The sequence below is a fragment of the Chiloscyllium punctatum genome, chromosome 12 (genome assembly GCF_047496795.1).
Source record: "Chiloscyllium punctatum isolate Juve2018m chromosome 12, sChiPun1.3, whole genome shotgun sequence".
NCBI lineage: Eukaryota > Metazoa > Chordata > Chondrichthyes > Orectolobiformes > Hemiscylliidae > Chiloscyllium > Chiloscyllium punctatum.
Window position 1 is genome coordinate 97,232,783 of NC_092750.1, and position 23,144 is coordinate 97,255,926.

The 23,144-nt window shown below is 40.1% G+C and overlaps 2 gene segments (V, D, J or C); both read right to left on the reverse strand.

The window, feature by feature from the left end:
- Positions 1 to 215: 215 nt before the first annotated feature.
- Positions 216 to 16,220, reverse strand: LOC140483968 (Ig heavy chain C region, membrane-bound form-like). The segment is given in 7 exon segments: positions 216 to 555; positions 695 to 822; positions 3,649 to 3,978; positions 4,435 to 4,743; positions 6,668 to 6,973; positions 10,042 to 10,347; positions 16,147 to 16,220. Coding segments are annotated over 6 exon segments (1,302 nt in total).
- Positions 16,175 to 22,157, reverse strand: LOC140483969 (Ig heavy chain V region-like). The segment is given in 3 exon segments: positions 16,175 to 16,232; positions 21,544 to 21,927; positions 22,056 to 22,157. Coding segments are annotated over 2 exon segments (426 nt in total).
- Positions 22,158 to 23,144: the final 987 nt, after the last annotated feature.

The window sequence follows — 23,144 nt, forward strand, 5'->3', positions numbered from 1 at the left end:
GGGAGTACAAAGGCTCATCAGAAAGGGTTACATCAGTAACAGTCACAAGAATAAGAGGACTAAGGCTCATCAGAAAGGGTTACATCAGTAACAGTCACAAGAATGGGAGTACTAAGGCCCATCAGAAAGGGTTACATCAGTAACAGTCACAAGAAAGGGAGTACAAAGGCTCATCAGAAAGGGTTACATCAGTAACAGTCACAAGAAAGGGAGTACTCAGGCTCATCAGAAAGGGTTACATCAGTAACAGTCACAAGAAAGGGAGTACTAAGGCTCATCAGAAAGGGTAGGTAACCATTCTGAGTAAGGAACTAATAAAAGCAAAACAAATGGGCTTCAAACAACTGGGAAGGTACAAATTCTTCCAACCACAACCATCTCAAAGATATCAAAGTAAAAAGGAAAATCCATCAATAATTGTCTCAGTTACACGCTGATAAACTGAAGTAATCTCACTGTTAGAGTCAGCAACAGGACAGATTGTAGATTGGGAATTCAGAGACCTTGATAAGCAGATCAGGAAAATCAAGGGGGTCCACAATTCATTCACTTAACCTGGAAAAGAGAGATAAAGCAATGACGCAGATATTTATGATCAGGGACGTTCAGATTTAATGTTTATTCAATGGCACACTTAGACATTTCACAAAACATATTGGGCTGCTTGGAATGAGAAAGATGTGATTATTCTCACCTTCACCAGAGTGACGGCAGCGCTGTAGAAAATACTCAGGAAAAACAAGGTGATGAACGTGGAAGCAGTTGTCCAGATGTTGCTGTTATCATCCTCATAGTCTTCAATCCAAGTGCGATCTATTGAATCTATGAATATAAAGCCGAGAGAAACTATTTAGATTGTTTATTGATCCAGATCGATCTATCTGCATCCAAGTCATGTAATTAGAGAGCATTACATCTTCATAAAGCAGTCAGGTATTTCTCAAGTGTGACTCTTATCTGTATCTATTAGTGCATTATTGACTCTCAGCAAGAAATTACAAATACTAACTGCACATGTTCTTTCTTCATTGTCCATGTCAGAACGTTTTAAATTATTTTTCTTTCAATCTATTATTTAAGGATATTATTATTTGAGGAATGCTGATAACTAATGATTATTTTAATTGAATCATTACATTTTAAATATAGGCTGTGACAGCACTTTAGTTGAAAATTGTGGCCATCACTGAATAAAAGTTCAAATGTGGTTCTCATCTTTATGTATTGGTGACCAATTGTTTGGCAAATCATGAATATAAGTGACATCACAGTCAGGACATTGCTTCATATTTTTGTTTGTAGGATCTGTACATTTCGGAATAAGTGTTTGTACATGTGTCCCTTAATTTATTTGATCAACTGCTTGGTGTGTTTGATTTTCCTTTAATGTTTGTGTATGTGGTTATGAGAGTCTCTTACTTCACTCTTGCCCATGTTGGAGTCTGTGCGTGAATAAACATATTCCTGTTCCTTTACTGCTGGTGTGCTCATGTGTTTGTGCACCTAAATTTTGGTCTTTTTACATTCTGTAAGCATCTTTATGCTAATATTCCACTTCGTTGCTGCCCCTATGCTTATCTTGTAATGTCTTTGTGAGTGTTCACTTTTCATTAGTGCTATCTAAAATGTGTGCTTATGTGTCCGTTTCAGATCCTACCTACAACTAGGTTATTTTCATGTTTATGCTTAATAAATGTTAGCATGCAATGTTATGCTTTGATGGATGTTTATATTTATATGATGATGTTTGCTTGTGTGGCAATCTTTCCTAAACCATCTCCTGATAAGCTTGTTTGTGTTATTGTTTGTGGATGCTTGCTGATGCTTGTACCCATTATCCTTATTTAATAAACGCCCCTCTATTTGTTGATCTATGCACTTGTGTATCTGCATGTGAGACTCTGAATTTGTGTGTACATGTGATATTGTATCCATGCTGATCAATGTGGTTTAAAAATAACTAATTAAGCTGCCTCTGTCATTATATGTTTGTGATTCTGAAAATGGGAAAATTATGATATTAATATTTATCTCTGTGCACTTACGTGCCTGTGTGAGTTGACAAGTGGGAGGATATTTTTTGGAATTTGTATCTGTGTTCATGTGTGTATGTCTATACGCATTGTGCTGTATGAATGTAAATGTATTTGTGTGTTACCGTGTGTCTATGTTTCTCATGGTTATGTGTGAGTACCCCTGTTCATTTGTGCAAATGATTTTCATTCGGTATATGTGAGTTTTTGTATGAGCTTAGAGAGTGTTCAAGTGCCACTTGCATGTGTGCCTCTGTGTGAGTATGCATGTGTGACATCTTATCTATATGCACATTTAAGTGTGCACATAAATATGTGTCTTTAGGTGAAAGCTCGTATATGTGTCATTACGAGTGTATTTGTGATCATCTCTCTGTATCTGCTCTTATACCAGACTGCAATTTTTATTATTCTAATTTATTGTTCTAATTTTTATGGATTGTCCATAATTAGATCTGACCTTGGTGTTGTAGGAAACATTTCCCATTGTCATGGACAGATAAGTGTTTTATGAGCAACACTTCTGTTGCAGTGATAGAATTTCTGTCTCTGAGAGAAAAGTCTTGAGTTCAAATCCCCACTGCCCAAGAGATAACATTTCTGAATATATGTATTAGAAAATGTCGACTTGTGTTCTGTATGTGAAACAAAATGATATCAGGTATTCGAATACCAGAATTGATCCCATGTGCTCCAGAAAATTGAGACAAACCTATGGAATACAAACTGGGACGATGCAAACACCAGTTTTGGATTATGGGAATCAATGTTAAACATTTGTTAACAGAGCCAAGCATGTCCAACATGCTTCAAAGGTATTATTTTGCATGGAAATGTTAAATCTTTGGACAGTAAGCAAGAAACTGACTGTTCCTGTTAGTAACTGGGTTACATTACAGAGGACATCTTCCATGAAAACTCTTCACAGGGAGCACGAGGACAGACCATTCATCGTTCCCCTCCCCTCTGCTTCACGACAACTTATCTGTTGATTCTCTTTGGTGTGAAAGTGAAGATACATTCTGTCAACTCATGCGCTGGTGCAAGATCCCTGGCAGTTCCCCAGAAACAAAGGTTACATTCAAACTGTTCTGCACTATTTACGATTGGTATGTTCCAATCAAATTTAATTTTTACGTGTCTTAAATTTACATTTCCAATTGGTGCAATGTGGCAGTTTAAAACTGACATGAATTTTGTCAGAGTGTCCAATCGGGGGATTCAAGAACACCAATGTCATAACTCGTGGTCTACCCTTGACATAAAATGGACATTGTCAGATTTTGTCACAGAGGGATTTAGGATGGATAAGGTATTTGGCGGAATCCTGCAATGAGTGAGCTTTACTCTGTCTCTGACCCAGGGTGTATCTGAGCAGAGAACATTAACTGCACAAGACACTTGTCCTAGACCTGTTAATAATCCACTTTAACTACACAGATGGAATGGAAGTCAGGGTAGGAAACAATTAATTCAGTATTTAACTCACAACTGGAGGAAAAAAAAACACTTCTATTACTTCTGTTGAATTATTAAATGCAACTTTGAGATTTTTATTGACATGAATTAACAGTGTCCATCAGTGCAAGCGAAATGTTTACAAAACTTGGTTTACCGCTGGATTTATCGACTGTTCTGTTGATGATCTTCAGTGGAATCGCTTCATGTCCCACCACACAGGAGTAAGAAGCACCGCTGGCCCACTCCTCCGCTGTAATGGATAACAGGCTGTACATGAAGAAGGAGATGTTGTCACTCTCCGCCATCACCTCAGTGTTCTTGTAGTTACTGGGATTCACCGGCTTGTCATTGTTTGTCCACTTGACGAAGATCTCTCGGGGGGAGAAACCTCTCACTAAACAGGTGAGGGAGAGAAACCTCTGAGCGGAGATTTCTTCTGTTGGTGGCAGGAGGACCGACACTGATGGCTCCAGCGGATTAATCACTGCAAAATATTTGAGACAAATATAAATCAACCAAAAAATGCTGAACCAATAATCACAATTTCACTAAATATTAAAATATGCCATGTTTAATTTGGGATTTATTCACTTCCGTTTACTAAAGGAGCAGAATGGTACACATTCTGTCCAGTAAAAAAAAGTCGAGTTTAATGTGAAAGTTGCCTCCATGTTTCCAGCCCACAACAAGGACATTCTGTCCAACTGTCATTGCTGATGGTGACGTCACAACCCAGGCTTCTTCCCACTTTATCTGACTGAATCAGAATACAATATCCTTTGGTCCATCTTTTTCTTAATCAGCTACCTAGCTATCCTGTCTTCAGATGCATCATTAATACTCCCAATGGTATTTGTTCATTACCAATCACAGCCTGACATTGATGTAACTGGATCTGGATTACACATGGGATCCTTTGTGCTTTAATCTCACCGCTCACCTTTCTCCTTATGGATGGAGTCTCTCCGCGGAGTCGGTAGATTCTGATGGTACACCACACATTCAAAAATAACGCCACTCAGCCAGGCTTCAGTAGAAATGTCTAATTTGCTGATCACGCTGTTGGGATTCTGTCCAGGCTGGTCAGCAATCTCTGTTTTCAGAGGCTTCTTTTCTTGTTTCCAGGTCACGTTGACTCCAGAAGGAAAATTGGACACAATGCAGGTTAACGTCACCGTCGCCTCCAGTAAGACTTGTTCTACTGGCGGTGGGAGGATTTTAACTGTGTTAGAGTGGCACTCGGTATCTTCTATGAAACAAAAATCAAAGTCAATGAAAAATGCCCCTTTATGATACAAACAGTCAATCTTCAGATTACTTCTTCACAGGGTGAAGACACCACCTTCAAAATGGCAACTCCAACTATTGCTGAAACGATGCTTACTGTTGTTGATGTATTTTGATTTGTGATTACCTATAACATACCCTGTGTAATTACTCCTAAAGAACACTGGCTTTGTAACAAGTGAAACCTGAAAAAAAATAAAATAATCGAAGATACCATCATGTAACCCATGGAATTACCTTTCTTTCAGAGTCTGTCTCTCACTTAACACCATCTATTGATACTTGTGACAAGAGTAATCTCAACATAATGAGTTCATTTCTATGTTCATAACCCTTAGGTGCAAATGCTGCTGGTCACGCTGACTGCCAAATCACATCCTACATTTTAGTCAAATTATAATAAATAATAATTATTCTCTTTGCAGAGTTCTAACGTGTTACAGGAGCGGTGACAGCCATGGAAATTCTGTTCATTATATTTAATGTGATCAAAAACACTTTGCCTTACTGGTGTGATGTCATTCTCTAATTTATGTCATTGTTCCTCGTGAGCTGTGTTTGGAGTAGATCGGAAAACAAGACATTGAGTACAGCATTGGATATCGAGAAGGACACCCATCTCCTTAAGTCTTTCCCTCCATTCAGTTTGTTCATAACTGGTCTGTACTTTCACTTTATTTACCAAGGTGCATTTTTAAATTTCTTCATAGAGCAGGGGAGAAAAAAACAAACAAAAGCGTCTTAAATTAATCTACAAACGCAATGGAAATGTGCACTAATTTTATAGACATCCACTACTCACTGTGTAAACATTGCTACCCCAAACCAGGCTAAATCAGCCTGTCTCGAGTTCCTCGTTCATTCATCCCTATTGGACCGTTCTTACCAGAATTTATTCTCCTGCCTCATCCACTAATTACAGAGAGCATCTTAAAGAAGCTCAGAGAGATCACGTTTATCCCAGTTGATGTGATACCCACTTGGACTGTGGTCTGATCCCATAAATGAAGTTAAAGAGCTCAGTACCAGATAAAAATCGATGTTGTACAATGTCCAAGGCCAACAGGTCATTCCTGAGCAGGGAATGAAGCATTGAACGCATTTTGATTTATTTTCAAGTAAGGGTCACTGCATATTTTAACCACGTCTTTTTGAGACCACAACATCATAAGATAGAGGATCAGAATAAGGCTGTACGGCCAATCCAGAGTTTAGATCAGAATGATGCTGGAAAAGCACAGCAGGTCAGGCAGCATCCGACGAGCAGGAAAATCGACGTTTCGGGCTACAGCTATTCTACTGTCTTCTCTAAACAAGAGCCGATCTATCTCTGTCTTGAATACACAATGGCCTGGCCTCCACAGCCCTCTGCAGCAACAAGTTCCACAGCCTCATCACCCTCTGGCTGAAGACATTTCTCCTCACATCTCAGTTCCAAACGGTGCCCCTTTGACCCTGAGACTGTGCCCTTGGGTCCTAGTCTGGCCTACCAGTCAAAACATCTATTCCACGTTCACTCGACCTCAGTCTCTCAGTATTTTCTATGTTTCAATCAGATATCTCTCCAATATCCCCCCCTCCACCCCCAAACTTATCCTTGAAGCGGCCCTCTGAACGCCTCTCCCAGCATGGTCAGGCAATAAACTATTTAACAAAGCTCACTGTCTATATATCTATCTTCAACAGAGAGGAAACATGCTTTTCTGACTTGCCAAAATGTTGAGTCATGAGCGATGCTAATGTAACACTCAAACTGAAATGCGATATGTGGCATGTTGGGAAACGAGAAGCTGTACCGTACTGTTTACTACGCCTGATAAATGAGCGTGTTTGATTCACATCAGAGTTTAGAATGATTTGTAGCTCTCTCAGTGTGTGTCTCTTACCTTGGAGTGCGGTGATGTTTTTACTTTGAATGTTCTCTCCATGAGTGACCTGGCAGGTATAGACTGCGCTGTTGAACCATTCACCAGAAGGGACCATCAGCCGACTCGTCACCGAGAAGTTCCCATTTGCCTCACACACGGGAGACGTGAAGAAGCCAGAATCCAAGGGTCGGCCATTTTTCAACCAACTCACGGAGATTGACTTCGGATGGAAATCGATGATTGAACAGACGACGGTTGCAAACTTGCTGCTTGCGATTTCTTCACTGGAGCTCACAGTTAGGAGAAGGGTTGGTGGGAGAGGATCTTTAGGAAACACATTGCATAAATTATCTGACGAATTTCAGAACAAATACAATCAGTTCTCATATATCAAGGTTTCTTGTGGTTAATGGATACAAGAATCATAATTGTGCAGAGTGCTGGAGAAGCTGGGATCCACACAGAAAGATCAGCAGGACAATGTGAAAGGCTAAAATTATAGGACACAGCAAGGGAGTCAAGGAGGCATAGAAACTATAGGCCGGTAACATCAAAAGGGAGATAGCAACGTTGGATGGTATTCGTTTTAATGACAGAGTCTGATGAACAAGGCAGATGAATTACCGGCATAAATGAGGAAATGATGCGGTTGCTATCACGGAGACATATTGAGAGCGGCGCAAGAGTGGGCTATTCAATATTCCAGGATTTAGTGCCTTCAGGCGAGACAGGGAAAGATGGAAAAGGATGAGGGCTGGGGGTGTGCGGTACAGAATGTTGCTTCTGTCGCAATTCTGACAAGAGTATTTTAGGCTGTAAAGAGAAATTAAACCATTGATACCTCCTCGAACAAAGGCAAATGGACAGTACTTCAAAACCAAAATACAGCAAACGTAACTACTGGGAGAGCGCGATAGACCTTACTACAGGTCCAAAAGAGCAAGTGAACATACATGGGCAAATTTCAGAGAAATGTAAATTAAATAGGGGAATGAGAAAAGAGGTTTTTAACTTCCTCAGCATAGGCTTGGATATTCATTTTGTCAAAAATTTAGAGGGAGCAGAATTATGAAAATGCCCCCAGGAGAATATTTTAACAAAGTATGTGTTTAATACTGAGAATTTTAATCCAGACCTTGCAAGAGAGGGGTGAATCTGGACTTAACTTTAGGGAATGAAGTCGACCCAGTGGGTAAAACCTCAATGGTGGAGCACTTTGCAGACAGTCATCGTAAATCAGTTGGATTTCAGATTGTACTGCAAAGGAATAGAAATTGGCCCAAAGTTCTGAAAAAGGGAAGGACAATTTTAGTAAGATCAGGTAATGACTTGACCAGAGTGGACTGGAAGCTGACACTTATTGGTAAATCTGAGTCAGAGCAGTGTGACACATTTAAGAGAGAGATAAGAAAATCACAGGGAGGACATTTCCCTGGGACCAAGAATGCAGTGGGCTCTGGACACCAAAGGGCATGGAGGGGGAGATAAAGAGAAACAAGGGAGGCTTCAGGTCTATACTGAAATCTCAAAACAATCGGAATTAGTATGGAGTACAGAACGTGCAAGGGGGAGTTTGAAAGACAGGAATTAGAAGAGCAAAAGGGACCATGAGAAAATAATAGCAGTCAAAATAAAGGAAAATATTTTTAAAAGTTACACGCTAATTCATAATAAAAGAATTATTCTGGAAATAGTAATGCTCATTAAGTGTATTATTGGAGTGGAGCCGGAGGATTAGCTTGTGGTCAAAACGAACGTGTTGTGCCAGTGTTCACGAGTAAGAGGGACAATGTGGGGACAAAATCATGGAGGGGTGTTGTGATGTAGTTTTCCGAAATTAGGACACATGACGTGATGTTCTGTGTTGTCTTGCTGAATGAAAAGTGGTTATATTTCCAGGGCAGATGAAAAGTATACCGAGCTGTTGAGCGATGCAAAGGATGAAATAGTTGGGTCGCTGACAATAATTTAGAATTCCTGTCTGGCCACAGCAGTTGTGCCAAGTGAGTGCAGATCAGCCAACGTTGCACTGTGATGCAGGACGAAGGAAGGTATAAATAATGAAAACACAGATCTGTCAAGCTCATCTCAGTGGGAGGGAAACTATTGAGAAGTGAAATTAATCTTCATTTGGAAGATAAATCAACAATTTTCAGCACGGTTTTATTGAGAGGAAGTCATGTGTAAGAATTTGATAGTAGTTTTCAGAAAGATAACTCGATGTCCAGATGATAGAAATAATCAGAGCCAATGGGATCTGAGTTAATTTGACAGATTGGATCGAGAACTGGCTGAGTGGTGGGAGCAGGGGATAATAGTCATCGGGTGTCTGCGTGACTGGAAATCTATGTCTCCTGGTGCTCTGGAGGGATTGGTTTGATTTCCTTGTTATTTCTCTTACATACTAATGATTAAGACTCAAATTTAGGAGGATTAACCAGTGAATTCACAGATGAAATGAAAACTGTCATGTTGGTAAGTCATGAGCATAATGGCTTTAGATTGCAGGAGGATATAAAAGGGTTGGTTGTATTTGAAGAGAAGTTGCAAATGGAAATTATTCTGCATAAATGTAAGGTGATGTAATTCGGCAGAAGAATCTGTGAGGTATGACGTTTTGAATGATGGAACCCTGGAAAGGCCTGAGGATCTTTGGTGCATGTACCCACCGATCCCCTATAGTACTGTGTCGTCTGGATAAAGAGGCTAAGAAGGTGAGAGGATATTTGCTTTTATGAGCCGAGACATTGACAATGAAGAGTAGGGAGATGATACTGGAACTTAATAGAACACTGGTTAGGCCATACTGAAGCGTTGTATGCATGTTATCGAAGGAATGTGATTACACTGAAGGCAGTATTGATGAGATTTGCCAGGATCTTGCCTGGGTTGGAGGGTTTCAGTTATGAAACTAGTTTAGATAGACAGGGGTTTTCCTTGGAGCAGAGGAGAATTAGGGAGAAGATTATCATGATGTCTAGAATTATGTTAGGCACAGACAGGGTAAACTGGATGAAACCTTTCCCCTTGATGGAGAGAGAAGGGAAGGCCAGGAGCTTCCAAGTGGATCTCAGGGGAAAACAAAATCAAACAGAGGGTGGTGTTAGCCTGGAGCTCAGCACCTATAAGTCATGTAGAGACTGAGCCCCTCATAATAGGTATGAAGTATTGCGATGCATCCTTGCAAGGGCAAGTCACACAAGGCAATGGATCATGTGCTGGCACATGAGACTGGAATAGTTAGGTGGCTGTTATTGATAGGGGTGAACTGGATGGATCAAAGGGCCTTGTTCCTGTGCTGTATAAGGTGATTCTGTGAAAACGGTTATAAATAATGCCTTCTTCATATTAATCCCAAATGCTCTGTTTATCTCAGTTCCCACAACACATACCTGGACATGGCATTTCTTTGATGTTGTGTGACCCGCTGTGTTGAACCTCACAGTAGATTTTGCTGGAACAATCTGCCGCTGACCCGGGCAGGGTTAACTGGCTGCTCAGGGTGTAGGTTCCCTTCTTGTTTCTCACTGATGGGTAAGTCTTCAATCCAGTCGTGATTAACTCCCCACCTTTCTTCCAGGTTACCTTGGTGACGTCAGGGGAATAGTCCATCGCCAAACAACCAAAGGTCGCAGAACCGGTGTCGTGCTCCTGACAGGAGGAGACCAGGCCATAAAGCGTGGGGGAAGATGGTGTCTCTACAATAGAATGACCAATTGAGCATGTTAGTTTCTGTCCATTTGACCTTATCAGTTACTCAAACGTATCCTCAGCTGTAAACGTTTGCCAGTCTGCTCCCACTGAGTCTACAGCGTAACTGGAGTTTAGTTTTGTTTCCTACCAATTGCTGATCATGATCATTGGTTCCTTCTTTAGAAACATGCCCTTGACCTTGACCATTACCGTATAATTTAGGAAGAAGAACATCCTGATCCCACCCCAGTAACTTTGAAGATCTCACCAACTGACACTTTCACTGGATTGCTGTGAAGAGCAAAGAACTTTCACAAAATACAAACCAAGGAAATGCAGATTCATCGAAATTCTACACTGTGTGCAAACAGGCCATTTGGCCCAACAAGTCCACACCCACCCTCTGAAAAGTAACCCATCCAGACCTATTCCCCTACCCTATTTTGCTACAGTTAACCCTGACTAATGCACCGAACCTCCCAATCACTGAACACGACATTTGCAATTCCCCCAGCTTGCACATCTTTGGACTGTGGGAGGAAACGCACACAGACATGGGGAGAAAGTGCCAACTCCACACAGACAGTCACCCGAGGCTGGAATGGAACCCGAGTCCCTAGCACTGTGAGGCAGCAGCACTAACCACGGAACCAGCGTGCTGTCCCACTAGGTACCGTGCTGCTGGAAATACCCAACCGCTGGCAGTACCCTCGGAGAGAAATCAGAGTGAATCATAGAACATAGAACATTACAGTGCAATACAGGCCCTTCGGCCCTCGATGTCATACGAATCTGAAGTCCATCCCACCTACACTATTCCATGTACGTCTGTATGCCTAGGTAAAAACAATGACTTCAGATGCTGGAAATCCGATTCTGGATTAGTGGTGCTGGAAGAGCACAGCAGTTCAGGCAGCATCCAAACCTGTCCAATGATGACTTAATCTTGGCGAATCTATTACCGTTGCAGGCAAAGCATTCCATTCCCTTACTACTCATTGAGTAAAGAAACTACCTCTGACATCTGTCTTATACATATCTCCCCTCACTTTAAAGTTGTGTCCCCTCGTGTTTGCCGTCCCCATACATGGAAATCAGGTCCAGTGAGCCTTCCTCACTTATCAATGCAAGGCAGAATGTTCTCTCTGGGAGGAAGGTCACTGCAGCAGCAGCACAGGCAGGAGCTGAGCACTGGGACTGGGAGGAGGGCTGTCACGGCTGAACTCATGCCAATTGTCTGGAAGTTGAAACATCTAATTTACAATTATCTGAATTCTGGAGGCCTCTGAAAAATGGAGGAGCATTAAGGTTCAGAGACTTTGGAGTGTTACAGCTGAGTATTTACGTAAATATGATTTGAGAAATGAACTGGTAATCTTTAACTTTAATAACTATCAAATTGACACACAGTTCACCACCAAACCTCATCTTTCAGACTAACCACTGCACTTACTCTGTCTGGACCTAAATTTCCACTCACATTGACAAACCCTACCCATTCATGCCCGGAACACACAACCCCTATCACACAAAACACATCCAAGGCAATCCATATTGGTAGTATAGCTGAGAAGAGAGATCTCGGTGTCCATGTACATAGATCCCTAAAAGTTGCCAGACAGTTTGATAAGAGTTATTTAGAAGGCATACTTTCTGTTGGCTTTCATCAATAGAGGGACTGAGTTTCAGAACCACGAGGTTAGGCTGCAGCTGTACAAAATTCTGGTGTGGCCACACTTGGGAGTATTGTGCACTGTTCTGGTCACCACATTATAGAGAGAATGTGGAAGCTTTGGAAGAGATCAGAGGAGGTTTACCAGGATGTTGTCTGGTATGGAGGGAACGTTTAATGAGGAAAGGATGAGGGTCTTGAGGCTGTTTTTGTTTGAGAGAAGAAGATTGAGAGGTGACTTAATTGAGACATAAAAGATAAACAGAGGGTGGAAAGTGAAAGTCTTTTTCCTTGAATAGTGATGGCTAGCAGGAGAGGACATAGATGATAGATGTCAGAGGTTGTTTCTTTACTCAGAGAGGAGTAGGGGCATGGAGCGCACTGCCTGCAACAATAGTACACTCGCCAACTTTAAGGGCATTTAAAGGTCATTGGATAAATATATGGATGAAAATGGAATAGTGTAGGACAGATAGGCTTCAGATTGGTTCCACAGGTCAGCACAACATTGAGGGCTGAAGGGCCTGTATTGCACTGTAATGCTCTATATTCTATATTCCAGATGGACATATGATCTCAATTCCTTTCACTCATTTACACTCCTGCTGCCCTGCACCTGGCCCATGGTGAATCTGGCCCTGACTGGACCTGGCACCATCATTTTCACAACCTCTGACAAAAGCCCACTACCCAAGACATGACCTCAGCCCTTGATCACTGACCTCTCATCTTACCCAAGTCAACCTGTGCACATTGCATCCTAGCTCCTTTCGCATCTGTGCTTTACAAACTACCATTTTGCCAGACTCCGAGCTTTGCATTTTGACAACACGTCCACCTGTCACTTCATTACAGTGACCTTCCACCCTGAAACATCCTGGCACTCTGCCCACCGCTACACGAACCAGCCTGGCATCCTGCCCACCTCTCCATAAACCTGCCTGGCAAAGACAGACCTCCTGCATTTCAGCTCAAACTACCCCTCACCTACCAAGCACAATTCGAACAAATTATCCTGTGACCATTACCATTTACCTTGATGCCACCTTGCCAGACAGAGCGCATGCAAGGTTACCCAGCAGCCAGCCAACACCTCACAGCCTACCAGCCCAAACTCTCCCACATGCCTAATCTAGCCCCTCACTTGCTCACCACCTTCCAACTTTGAGCCTACTCCAACATAAAGTCAGAGAGTCATAAAGTCGTACAGCACAGAAACAGTTCCTTTGGTCCAGCTCATCCATGCTGACCAGGGTTCCCAAATTAAACTAATTCCACTTGCCTGCCTTTGGCCCATATCCATCCAGACCTATCCTGTTCCTGTAGCTGTTCAAATGTCTTCTAAATGTTGGATCTATCTCTGCATTTACCACTTCCTCTGGCAGTTCATTCCAATGTTTTTGACAGTTACAACATGAAGCCCTAACTCCTGCCCTCAGTGCGCTGACCAATGAAGGTACACGTGCCAAACACCTTCGACACACTAGGTACTTGAGACAACGCTTTCAAGAATCTATGAGTCTGAACCCTCAGGTTCCTCAGGGTTCAACATCACTATCCAGTGCCCTACCATTAACTCTGTAAGTTGTGACCTGATTTATCTTCTCAAAAAGCAACACGTCATGTTCATTTAAATTAAGCTCCTTCTGCCACTCCTCAGCCCATTGGCCCAGCTGATCAAGATCTCATTGTACGTTTAGATAACTTTCACTGCCAATTATACCACCAATGTTGGCATTACATGCAAACTTACAAACCTACAAACGATGTCCCATTCAATGTTTTCATGGCTTTCGACCAATATTGTAGCCTGTTTCCCTTTCTCCCACATATCTGTAGCATTTTTTAAAGCTTTGAAGGAATCTATCTTCTTATTGAAATCATTTAATGTTTTGTCCTCAATCAATTTCTGTGGTGGAGAATTCCAAAGGTTCACCATTCTTTTGCTGAATAGTAAACAATCAGGTTCAATGTTATCGAGTGTTGTTACGATTGGTAAGCAGCAAGATTAATGATGATCCCATGAATGGAATAGCCTTCTAGAGGGGTCAAGGTGCCTTCTTCAGCTTCCATTTTGCATGCTGTCATGTCCCTTCGGCAGCATGTTCCAAAATTGTGACCCTTGAGGATAAGGGCGCACATGTATGTAAATGCTTCTCCTGAAAGCTTTCCTCCAAATCAGACTTCAACTTGACTCTCAACTATTTCCCTGCCAGTTTCCTCTTCCTCAATCACAGCCATGGGACTCAATTCCTACCAGCGCTGTGAATGTGCTAATACCACACAAACTTCAGCAATTCAAATAGACTGATGACAACTGGTTTCTCAAGGCAATATAAAAAGTCTGACACTTCCACACCGGTCTAGAGATTCAAACAACCACTGGAAGAATTGTAAATTATTTGAGGCATTTGTGTGTCTACACAAGATGACATGGTTTCCTTTTGTGTGATTTGACTGTGTTTTCACTGAAGGAACAGAGCTATTTCTTAATCATATAATAGGAATCAAGCATCCCTCATTTTTAGCAAGGCAATCACACATTATATTTCTTTATTCCAGGGAAGTATAGTGTTAAATTAATGAAATATGATGATTGGGATGTTTCAGTTGGAAATTGTCAGAGATTTAAAGTTTACTTTCATGAGCAATTAATTCCAGCCTCATTGTTTCACAGTACTCACAGGAATGTCTTTCAGAAATGGTGTCTCCCTTTGTTTACTGAATCAGTAAATCTGGGATAGTTTTTGCTTGTTAATCAAAGGTGTTAAAGAGTTTTAGCCAAAGGGAGACCTGCGGATTTAGCTCACAGACGCTCCATGATCTAAGTAAGTGGTGGAACAGCTCGAGGGGCTGAGTGCCCTCCTCTTGCTCCTACCTTCCTATCATTGTGTCATTCGTTAAGCTAGCACTGGCGGTGAACACTTTTTATTAAAATATTTCAACAAATTAATTGTTTCACACATGCTTTAAAAAAACTTCTGTTGATTATTTGGAACGAGATCATTGACATTCTCTATTTGAGTGATCAAAATAACTTCCACCCAATTACAGCAGCCACTGCACTCTGGAGTGGGTTGTTACTTCATAATAGTTTCTTGTGAAACTCCAGCTCGAGATCAGGGCGCTCAAATTCAATGATTCTCTGATATTTAATATCTCTGAACATTTGCAATTTGTTCAAATGCATCTTTTCTCTGAAGAACGTGTTTAATCGAACAGAACTTTTTTCAATGAAACAACAAACTTTAAATGCTAGAAAACCAAAATAAAAGACAGAAATTTCTGAAGAAACTCAGCAGGTCTAGCAGCTCCTGTGGAGAGAAGGCAAGGTTAACCTTTCGCATCCAGAGACCCCCTCTTCACCAAATTGTTTTCATGTTTTTGGCACAAGAGCTCACACCTGTTGAGATAAACAGCGATTACGTTGACTTGACTCCTGTTGGAAAAAGGATTCTTAGCAGAGGTACTGGATGGTCGGAGATAGCAATTGAAGACCAACTGAAAAGCTATCTCCATCTGCTGCAAGTGTTGGATTCAGCGGAACCCCACCGTACTAAACAATCAAATTCAGCTACAGCACTGGTTTAATATAAAGTGAGCACTTACTCCATTAACACCATCTAGCGATGCCCAAACGCTTGTGAACAAATATTGATCTGGAAAAAGCTGCTAACTGCCAAAATTCTGTTTAATATCTAAGAGACACAAGTCAGGACAGCGATTGAATAGATTTCACTGGCCTCTGTGAGTGGAATTCCAACAAACACCCAAACATCTCAATCTGCTTTCTTGCACTGAAGTAACCTTATAAGAGATGGTGTTACATACCTCTCTAACAGGTTGTAAGTGAACACAGGCCACCTGGCACAGAATCAGGGACACTACTACAACATCACAACAGACCTGAACACAATGAGCTCGACACTATCACAGAGAACACAGCCCACCTGTTTTGACAGTACATAAACCATGTTAGTTATTAACACCTTCCAACAACCAGGAATTGTTCCAGAATGTTTGTCCAATGAAAGTAACATTTCAACATTTATCCAAGAATACTTTGACAGCAGCTCCAAATTGTGCAAACTCTATGGGAATTACAGAGGAATAAAACTAGGAATTGCATTACCATCAATTCACTGTCACTGGATTCCAACCTCGAACTCCCTTCCTCTTTCCCCTGTGAATGTTGCTGCACCAGATGGTCTACTTAGTCTGAAAAAGATTAAAATGTTTTGAAGTGTAATATGACCGTTGCCAGTGACATTAAAAGCTGATAATAGGTTTTCAAATAATAAGATGCAAAAAATTCTGATTCTACATTGTGCCATGAAACATGTCCTGCATAACTGAGGCACAATGAAAATATACAGCATATTTCCATCTGCATCGCTCAGTCAAATATCTCTTGTTGCCAACAACCAATTTCAAAACTCTTGCTGTCTGCCTTTTGTTCCTGAAACGTTCGTTCTGATTGGAACAACATGGTCAGGGCTCTCAATTCTGAGGCACCTAATCGAATATTGTATTTCTGGCCGATAAAAATGGTTTTGAAGCGCGAGATGAAATTGAACTGTCTGAGATTCAGGGATCCGAACTGGACAATTTACAAATGGTCAGGACCGTTGACAAGTTAATCAGAGATAGCACTGAAATAAACTGTACAACAGACTTAATCCTAGAGGATACATTGCTCAACTCCTCACGTCAAATATATTCACTGTACTTGAACATTCATCAGAGGAACTAACCAGTGGATTAATGTGAACGAGAATGTGTTCATAATGAACATAAATAACCACTGAGTTAATAAACTTAATAAGTCATTGTATTTAATAAAATGAGTGAGGTGGGAAATATCGCCAATTAAAGCACAGATATTCTTATATTCTTAAAACGTTCCTTGAACTGGGGAGATTTTGCATGCACTGCATAAAGTCAATACTGCATTCCAGTGTGGAAAGCATTTCTGTTGAAGGAATCAGGGCAAGGTCATTTTCTTGTTTACTGCTTTTAATGAACGAAATGTTTAAAAAGGTATGAATTGAAAACATGCTTCTGTCTGGAGTTGCCCGCTTTAACGGATGTCTAAGTAAATGTGGGCACTGCTGCCTCACAGATCCAGGTACCCAGGCTCGGTTCCAGCCTTGGGTGACTGCCGATGTGGAGTTTACACAATCTCCCCTGTGTCTGTGTGGGTTTCATCCCACAATCCAAAGATGTGCATGTCAGGTGAACTGGTCATGCTATATTGTCCATAGTGTTAGGTGCATTAGTCAGGGGTAAATATAGGGTAGGGGAATGGGTCTGGGTGGGTTACTCTTCAGACAGTCGGTGTGGACTTGTTGGGCCAAATGGCCCGATACATACTGCAGGAAATCTAATCTAAACGATTGTCACACTTAACAAATGTGAGCAGATACCTTTGGATCGCTACATGGCAATAAATCGGTCAAGTATATTAATTAAAATAAATATTACTCTATTTTCACTGTCTGAATAAACAATGTGCTCCGTTATCCTCTAGTTCATGTCTTCTGCAAATTTGTGAACTCTGCATACGTCTGAACACATCGATGTAAAATGAATTCTCTATATTTGCAGCAGGTACTCCCATGGTTTTAAGAGTAGAGTTCCTACAGTATGGAAACAGGCCATTTGGCCCAATAATTCCACAATGACCCTCTGAACAGTAAGTAGCCCAACCAGACCCATTCCCCATAATTTATATTTACCCCTGACTAATGCACTCTAACCTAGACATCCCTGAACACTACGGCTGTGCTAAATTGCACAAATCACCTGACCTGCCCATCTTTTGGACTGTGGTAGGAAACCAGAGCGCCCGAAGGAAACCCACGCAGACACAGGGAGAATGTGCAAACTCTACACAGGCAGTCACCAGAGGGTGGAATCGAATTTGGGATCCTGACGCTGTGAGGCAGCAGTGCCAACCACTGAGCCACCATGCTGCCCTGCGAGTTCATGAATGGATTATTTTAATTAATTCAAAATTTGTCCTTGGTCACATAATTCACTATAGCAGTTGTTTCCGAAAGAAGGAGTCTTCAGTTGATATTTTTTTGTAAAATGTAACTATTTATTTAAAATGCACAGATTGGGAACACAAAGCACTGTGCAGATTAAATAATTCAGTTAATGTTTTATTTTTATCCTGCAAATCCAGTTTAATCAGGGACATAACAATGAATTAACTCAAGTTACGTATGAAACTGATCAAAGCAGTGAGACTGATCTGTTCTTCATAGAATTGAGCAGAATTTTCAAATGGTCTTTGCCAATGATCTTTTCCAGTCAGAAAAATATATATGTAGTGTACAGCGGAATTGAAAGGTATTTCTTGATCAATTATAACACAGTCAAGGCATTTTTGCTCAAGAGCAAGAACTATTAGAACATTAGATTTTTGAAATGCTATTTATATTTCTCTATGACTTGTAAACTGTTTAAAGACAGACCTTGTGATTGAACAAGATAGTGGAGTTCTGAATTTGGATTGGAAAGCATGGATTAGATTAATCCTTAATTATTACTTTTAAGTAAAAATGGTGCCCGAAGGTATCTGTTTTCCCTTCATTTCTAAAACCTTTGCGATTTGCCTTTCACTTAATAATAGGCTTTATGAAATTTCAACTCGCATGCTGATTGCATTGAATGAGGAACCTGGAGCGGTTCACTGTCACCAACCGTGTCAACATTGCAAAACAATGTAGAAACCAGAAACGGTTTCCCAAATATAACACATTTAATGTTACCCAAGCACAGTCCTTCCTCAACAGATGAACGATCACCAGATCACAACATGGTGTGTTTGCAGCAGAACTGGCCCTGCAAACATTTTCAACAGAACCAAGAACATGCTGTAACCTCACACAAAAAAAACAAATTGAAGTCTAACAAAGCTGCTCAGAATCAAGCAAACTAATGATTAAATTGAATAGAAATAACAAGTCATAACAGCAACCTTGTTTGTGAGGGGACTTAACACTTAAAGCTGTAATGTTTCTGGCAACAGTTCAATTTATTTCCAACCTGCACACCCTTCTTGATCATGACAATCCTGTGCAGCACACAGTAGAGCGGTTGAAGGCATATATTGATTAATCACTTCATGGTCAAAACAAAATTACTGAATGGACAAATATTGCCACATTATAATTTGAAGTTAGTTTCAATTACGTAATCTGTTCAATTCTGCAGTTTCAGATTTTAGTCCCAAATTTTATTTTGAATGAGGCTACTCAAAACAAAATTCAGTTAGTTTACAATTAGAACTGAGTTTTTTTAAAAAAATTCAATGCATTAAAAACTTATTTTTTTCATTTCTCACACTTCCGGGTTTCTGCCTTAAGTTGGTTTTCAAACCGTTACAAATGGATGTAATGTTTTCAATCAAGCAGAGAAAAATGTGTCATATAAGTTGAACAAATGCAGAAATGGTTCATGAAAAACAACAGAACTTCACAAATATTGGTAATGAACAGTAATCCAGAGAGACAATCTCCTCACCAGAAAGAAAACACCAATTACAGAAAGCATGAAAATGCTGATCAATTCCACAAACTGAATCAGAATTCAATCAACTCAATTCAACAGAATCAAGGAAAATAAAATCAGAATCCAATCAACTCAAAACAACATATTTGAATGAAACATAATCAGAATCCAACCAATTCAATTCAACAGAATCAAATAAAACAATTTCAAAAACCAATCAACACACTTCAACAAAACCAAGTAAAAACAAAGCCAAAATCCAATCAACTCAATTCAACAGAATCAAGTAAAACAAACTCAGAATCTAATCAACAAATTGCAATATCGCACCGCAAGAACATTTTATGACAGTTTCTAACCTGCTTGTCATCAACAAAATAAATGAGAAAATATAATCATGGTAAGAACATATATTCAAGAAATGAATAATGATGTTTTAGCATATTTTAATCATGTTTGGTAATATCTCAAACATCTTTGAATTCTTAGCGTTTGTTGTTGACAATAAAACTCACAGTCAGGGTGTCACTGACATTAAACATTATTTATAGCTGACTATGTAAGAGACATTAGTGTTTCAAGTAACCCAGCCACACAGAATGCCCATCTGATCAAAAAAAGAGATACACAGAGCAACTGACTCCATCATCACCATTTTAGCTATTTGCTGAGCCTTAACTGAAGTCTATAATCAGTCTGAACAAAAATCAATCCGAACCAAACCAAACTCAGCACAGAATCTGAGTTTCATTTAATTCAGAAATTAGTCACATGAATAGAAAGTTTTTAAAAAGTCACTAAGAAAGTTCATAGTTCTTACCTGAAGTCACTGTCACCATGGTCCCTTGGCCCCAGTAACCAAGATAGTCACAGTGTTACATTCTCTGGACTGGGTCACACAATAACTAGCTCTGCATAAAACAAATCAAAATTCTACTATCATTTTAAATTTTCAGAACCACAGGCAAAATAAAGTCACAATAAATTTTCATCACATAATTGCGCTAGTGAGTTCTGATCATTCTTGATAAATTTTAATACTGTTTTATACTTCACAGAGTAACACATGAGCTGATTCTCAAAATCCACAAATGGTGTATCGATAATTACCCAACACTTTTACAAATTAAATAGTGATACTGGCATTAAACCCCACAGAATTAATACTGCACTGCAGGTTAAGGCGGTTTGTAGAAGTAATCACTGACTAGTTTCAAACAATCGAGGCTGAATAGGTTTTTGTAATGATCATAATTGCAGTGTCACCCCAGTTATATCACTGTGAGACACGTTGTGTCAAATACTATGACAGACTGTAAACTGTAAAATGCAGATAATTTCTTCACTTCCTGGAAAGCAGTGATTCAGACTCCTCTAAGAATGATTTGGTGCATTATTTCAGCTTTTTCTCTTCATTGTACTTTGAAAGCTTGGAATACTTTTCCAGGTTTGGTCTGCATTAAACTTGACAATCAACACGAAAAAGGTAGAAAAAAATTATACATTTGTACAAACTAACACGACTGGATTGTGTTTAAATTGCATCTCACATTATTTCTCGCTCCTGCCATGGTAGAAATCACCAATTTGAGATAATCACTTGTCAGTGGTTATTGTATGAGGATGTCGCTGTGTACAACACTGTGACCCACTGTAGTATCACAATGATGTAGACCAGCACACTCATTCTCTGTTCTTTACTCTAGGTCTCAATTTTCATTTGAAAGAGCCATTTAGTACTGATCATGTTTTGAATTAATGCCATAGTTGACATAACAATTAGCAGTGATTTCCTGAGCGGTTAGATATATTAAAACTAACATTTTGTCCGAGCATTTAATTGATGGAAGTGTTAGCAGTGCATACGACATGCCCAAAACATTGTCCAATTGTGTCACCAGTTTGCTAGTTTAAATGATACATTCCCTCTTTGATAGTTTTGTAAGAGGCAGCCTGAGGTCTGCTTCAGATCGCAGTTGGTATAATTGCATTTAAAACTCGTACTAACCGTCAGTTTATGATGGAATTGACAAACTGTTCCGTCGAGCTGTTTTTGAATGGGTGCAGCCCTGGTTCCTCTCGCTGTGGTCTCCTGCACAGTAATAGATGGCGGTGTCTTCGATCTTCAGGTTCCCCATGTCCAACGCGAAAATGTTGTTTGAATTGTCTTTGGACGCAGTAAATCGATTCTTAATCGCTGGTGCATAGTAACTGCTGGATGAACTATAGTAGGTAACCAGCCACTCCAGACCCTGTCCGGGAACCTGTCGGACCCAGCTCATGTAGTAGCTGCTAAGATCGAAGCCGCTGGTTTTACAGGTCAGTTTCAGGCTGCCTGCGGGACGGCCAGTCTCTGCCTCTGGCTGAGTCAAAACAATCTCCGACTGGACACCTTTAAAAAAGAAAACAAATAAACCAGGAGCATTAATACAGATTAAATGATGGCTGAGTCTTTTACATTCCTGCGGTAGACGAACATTGAGACAGTGACAAAGACAGACTTGAACAAAAAACACTCACATGATAAGAAAGTAAGGAATAAACTGAGAAAAATTGTCGACACAATCATTCTGATAACTTGTGGGAAGCGGTTCTGTCAAGATCTTTCTAAACAGAGTCGACCCAGGAGTGTTGAATTACGGTCTAGTGCCCAGGATTTATATGGCCATCGGAAAGGGCAGGCTTACAGCTTCCGCCTGTTGGTTTCCTGCTGGAGGCTCAGACTGGATCCTGGTCTCAGCTTGTACAGCCCGAACACATGGGATCATGTATTTACGAGGTTACGCTTAAACATGGACATATACCCATCTTGGGATATTTATTTTGCTGAATAGCTTCTTTGGGAGTGTTTTTATTTAAATGGTGGAAGTAAAATTGAGTAGCTTCAGGTCTGTTTCACATGATAGTTGCAAGTATTTTGTTTTGAAAAAAACAAATTCATTCGGATGTTAGCTCCCTTTATTTCTACATTCATTCACAAGCAGATAAAACTAAAATCAAAGTTCAAACATATTACCAGCTAGTGAAACAATTGAGCTTGTTTTCCCAGGACACTGCCAGTCCCTGTCCCACTACAAAATAACATGTAATTCATACTAAACATTTCAAAATTCAATTTAGACAACTGAACACAGAGCGTGTCCAAAGTGATTAAATTTAGAATATTCAATTCGAAGTTAACTCCCTTTAATTCTTCATTCCACCACAAGCAGATAAAGCTAAAAAGAACTTCAATAATAGTATTAATCAACAAAATTAGTGACTTTATTTTTGCTGTCACTCAAAGTCTCTCTCTCTCACACTTTACAAAATAAGATACCATTTCTAATCTGCGTTTCTAAATTCAGTTTAGGCAACCTAATATGGTGCATGTCTAAAGTGATTATGTTCAGAATGTGAGTGTATGTCACTAAACAGTTTGGACTCGGAGATTAGAAGCACCTCCTTACATTGCAGAATGTCTCTCCCTGCATCTTTTTTTTCAAATTGCTCCGACCCTGAAATGCATACTGTGGGATATAGGTAAATTAATGTTACTTCTGCAATTCTGCAATTCCATTTTACAAAGTAAAATGAACTCACACCAGTGTGTAATTGTTTTAGCCACGA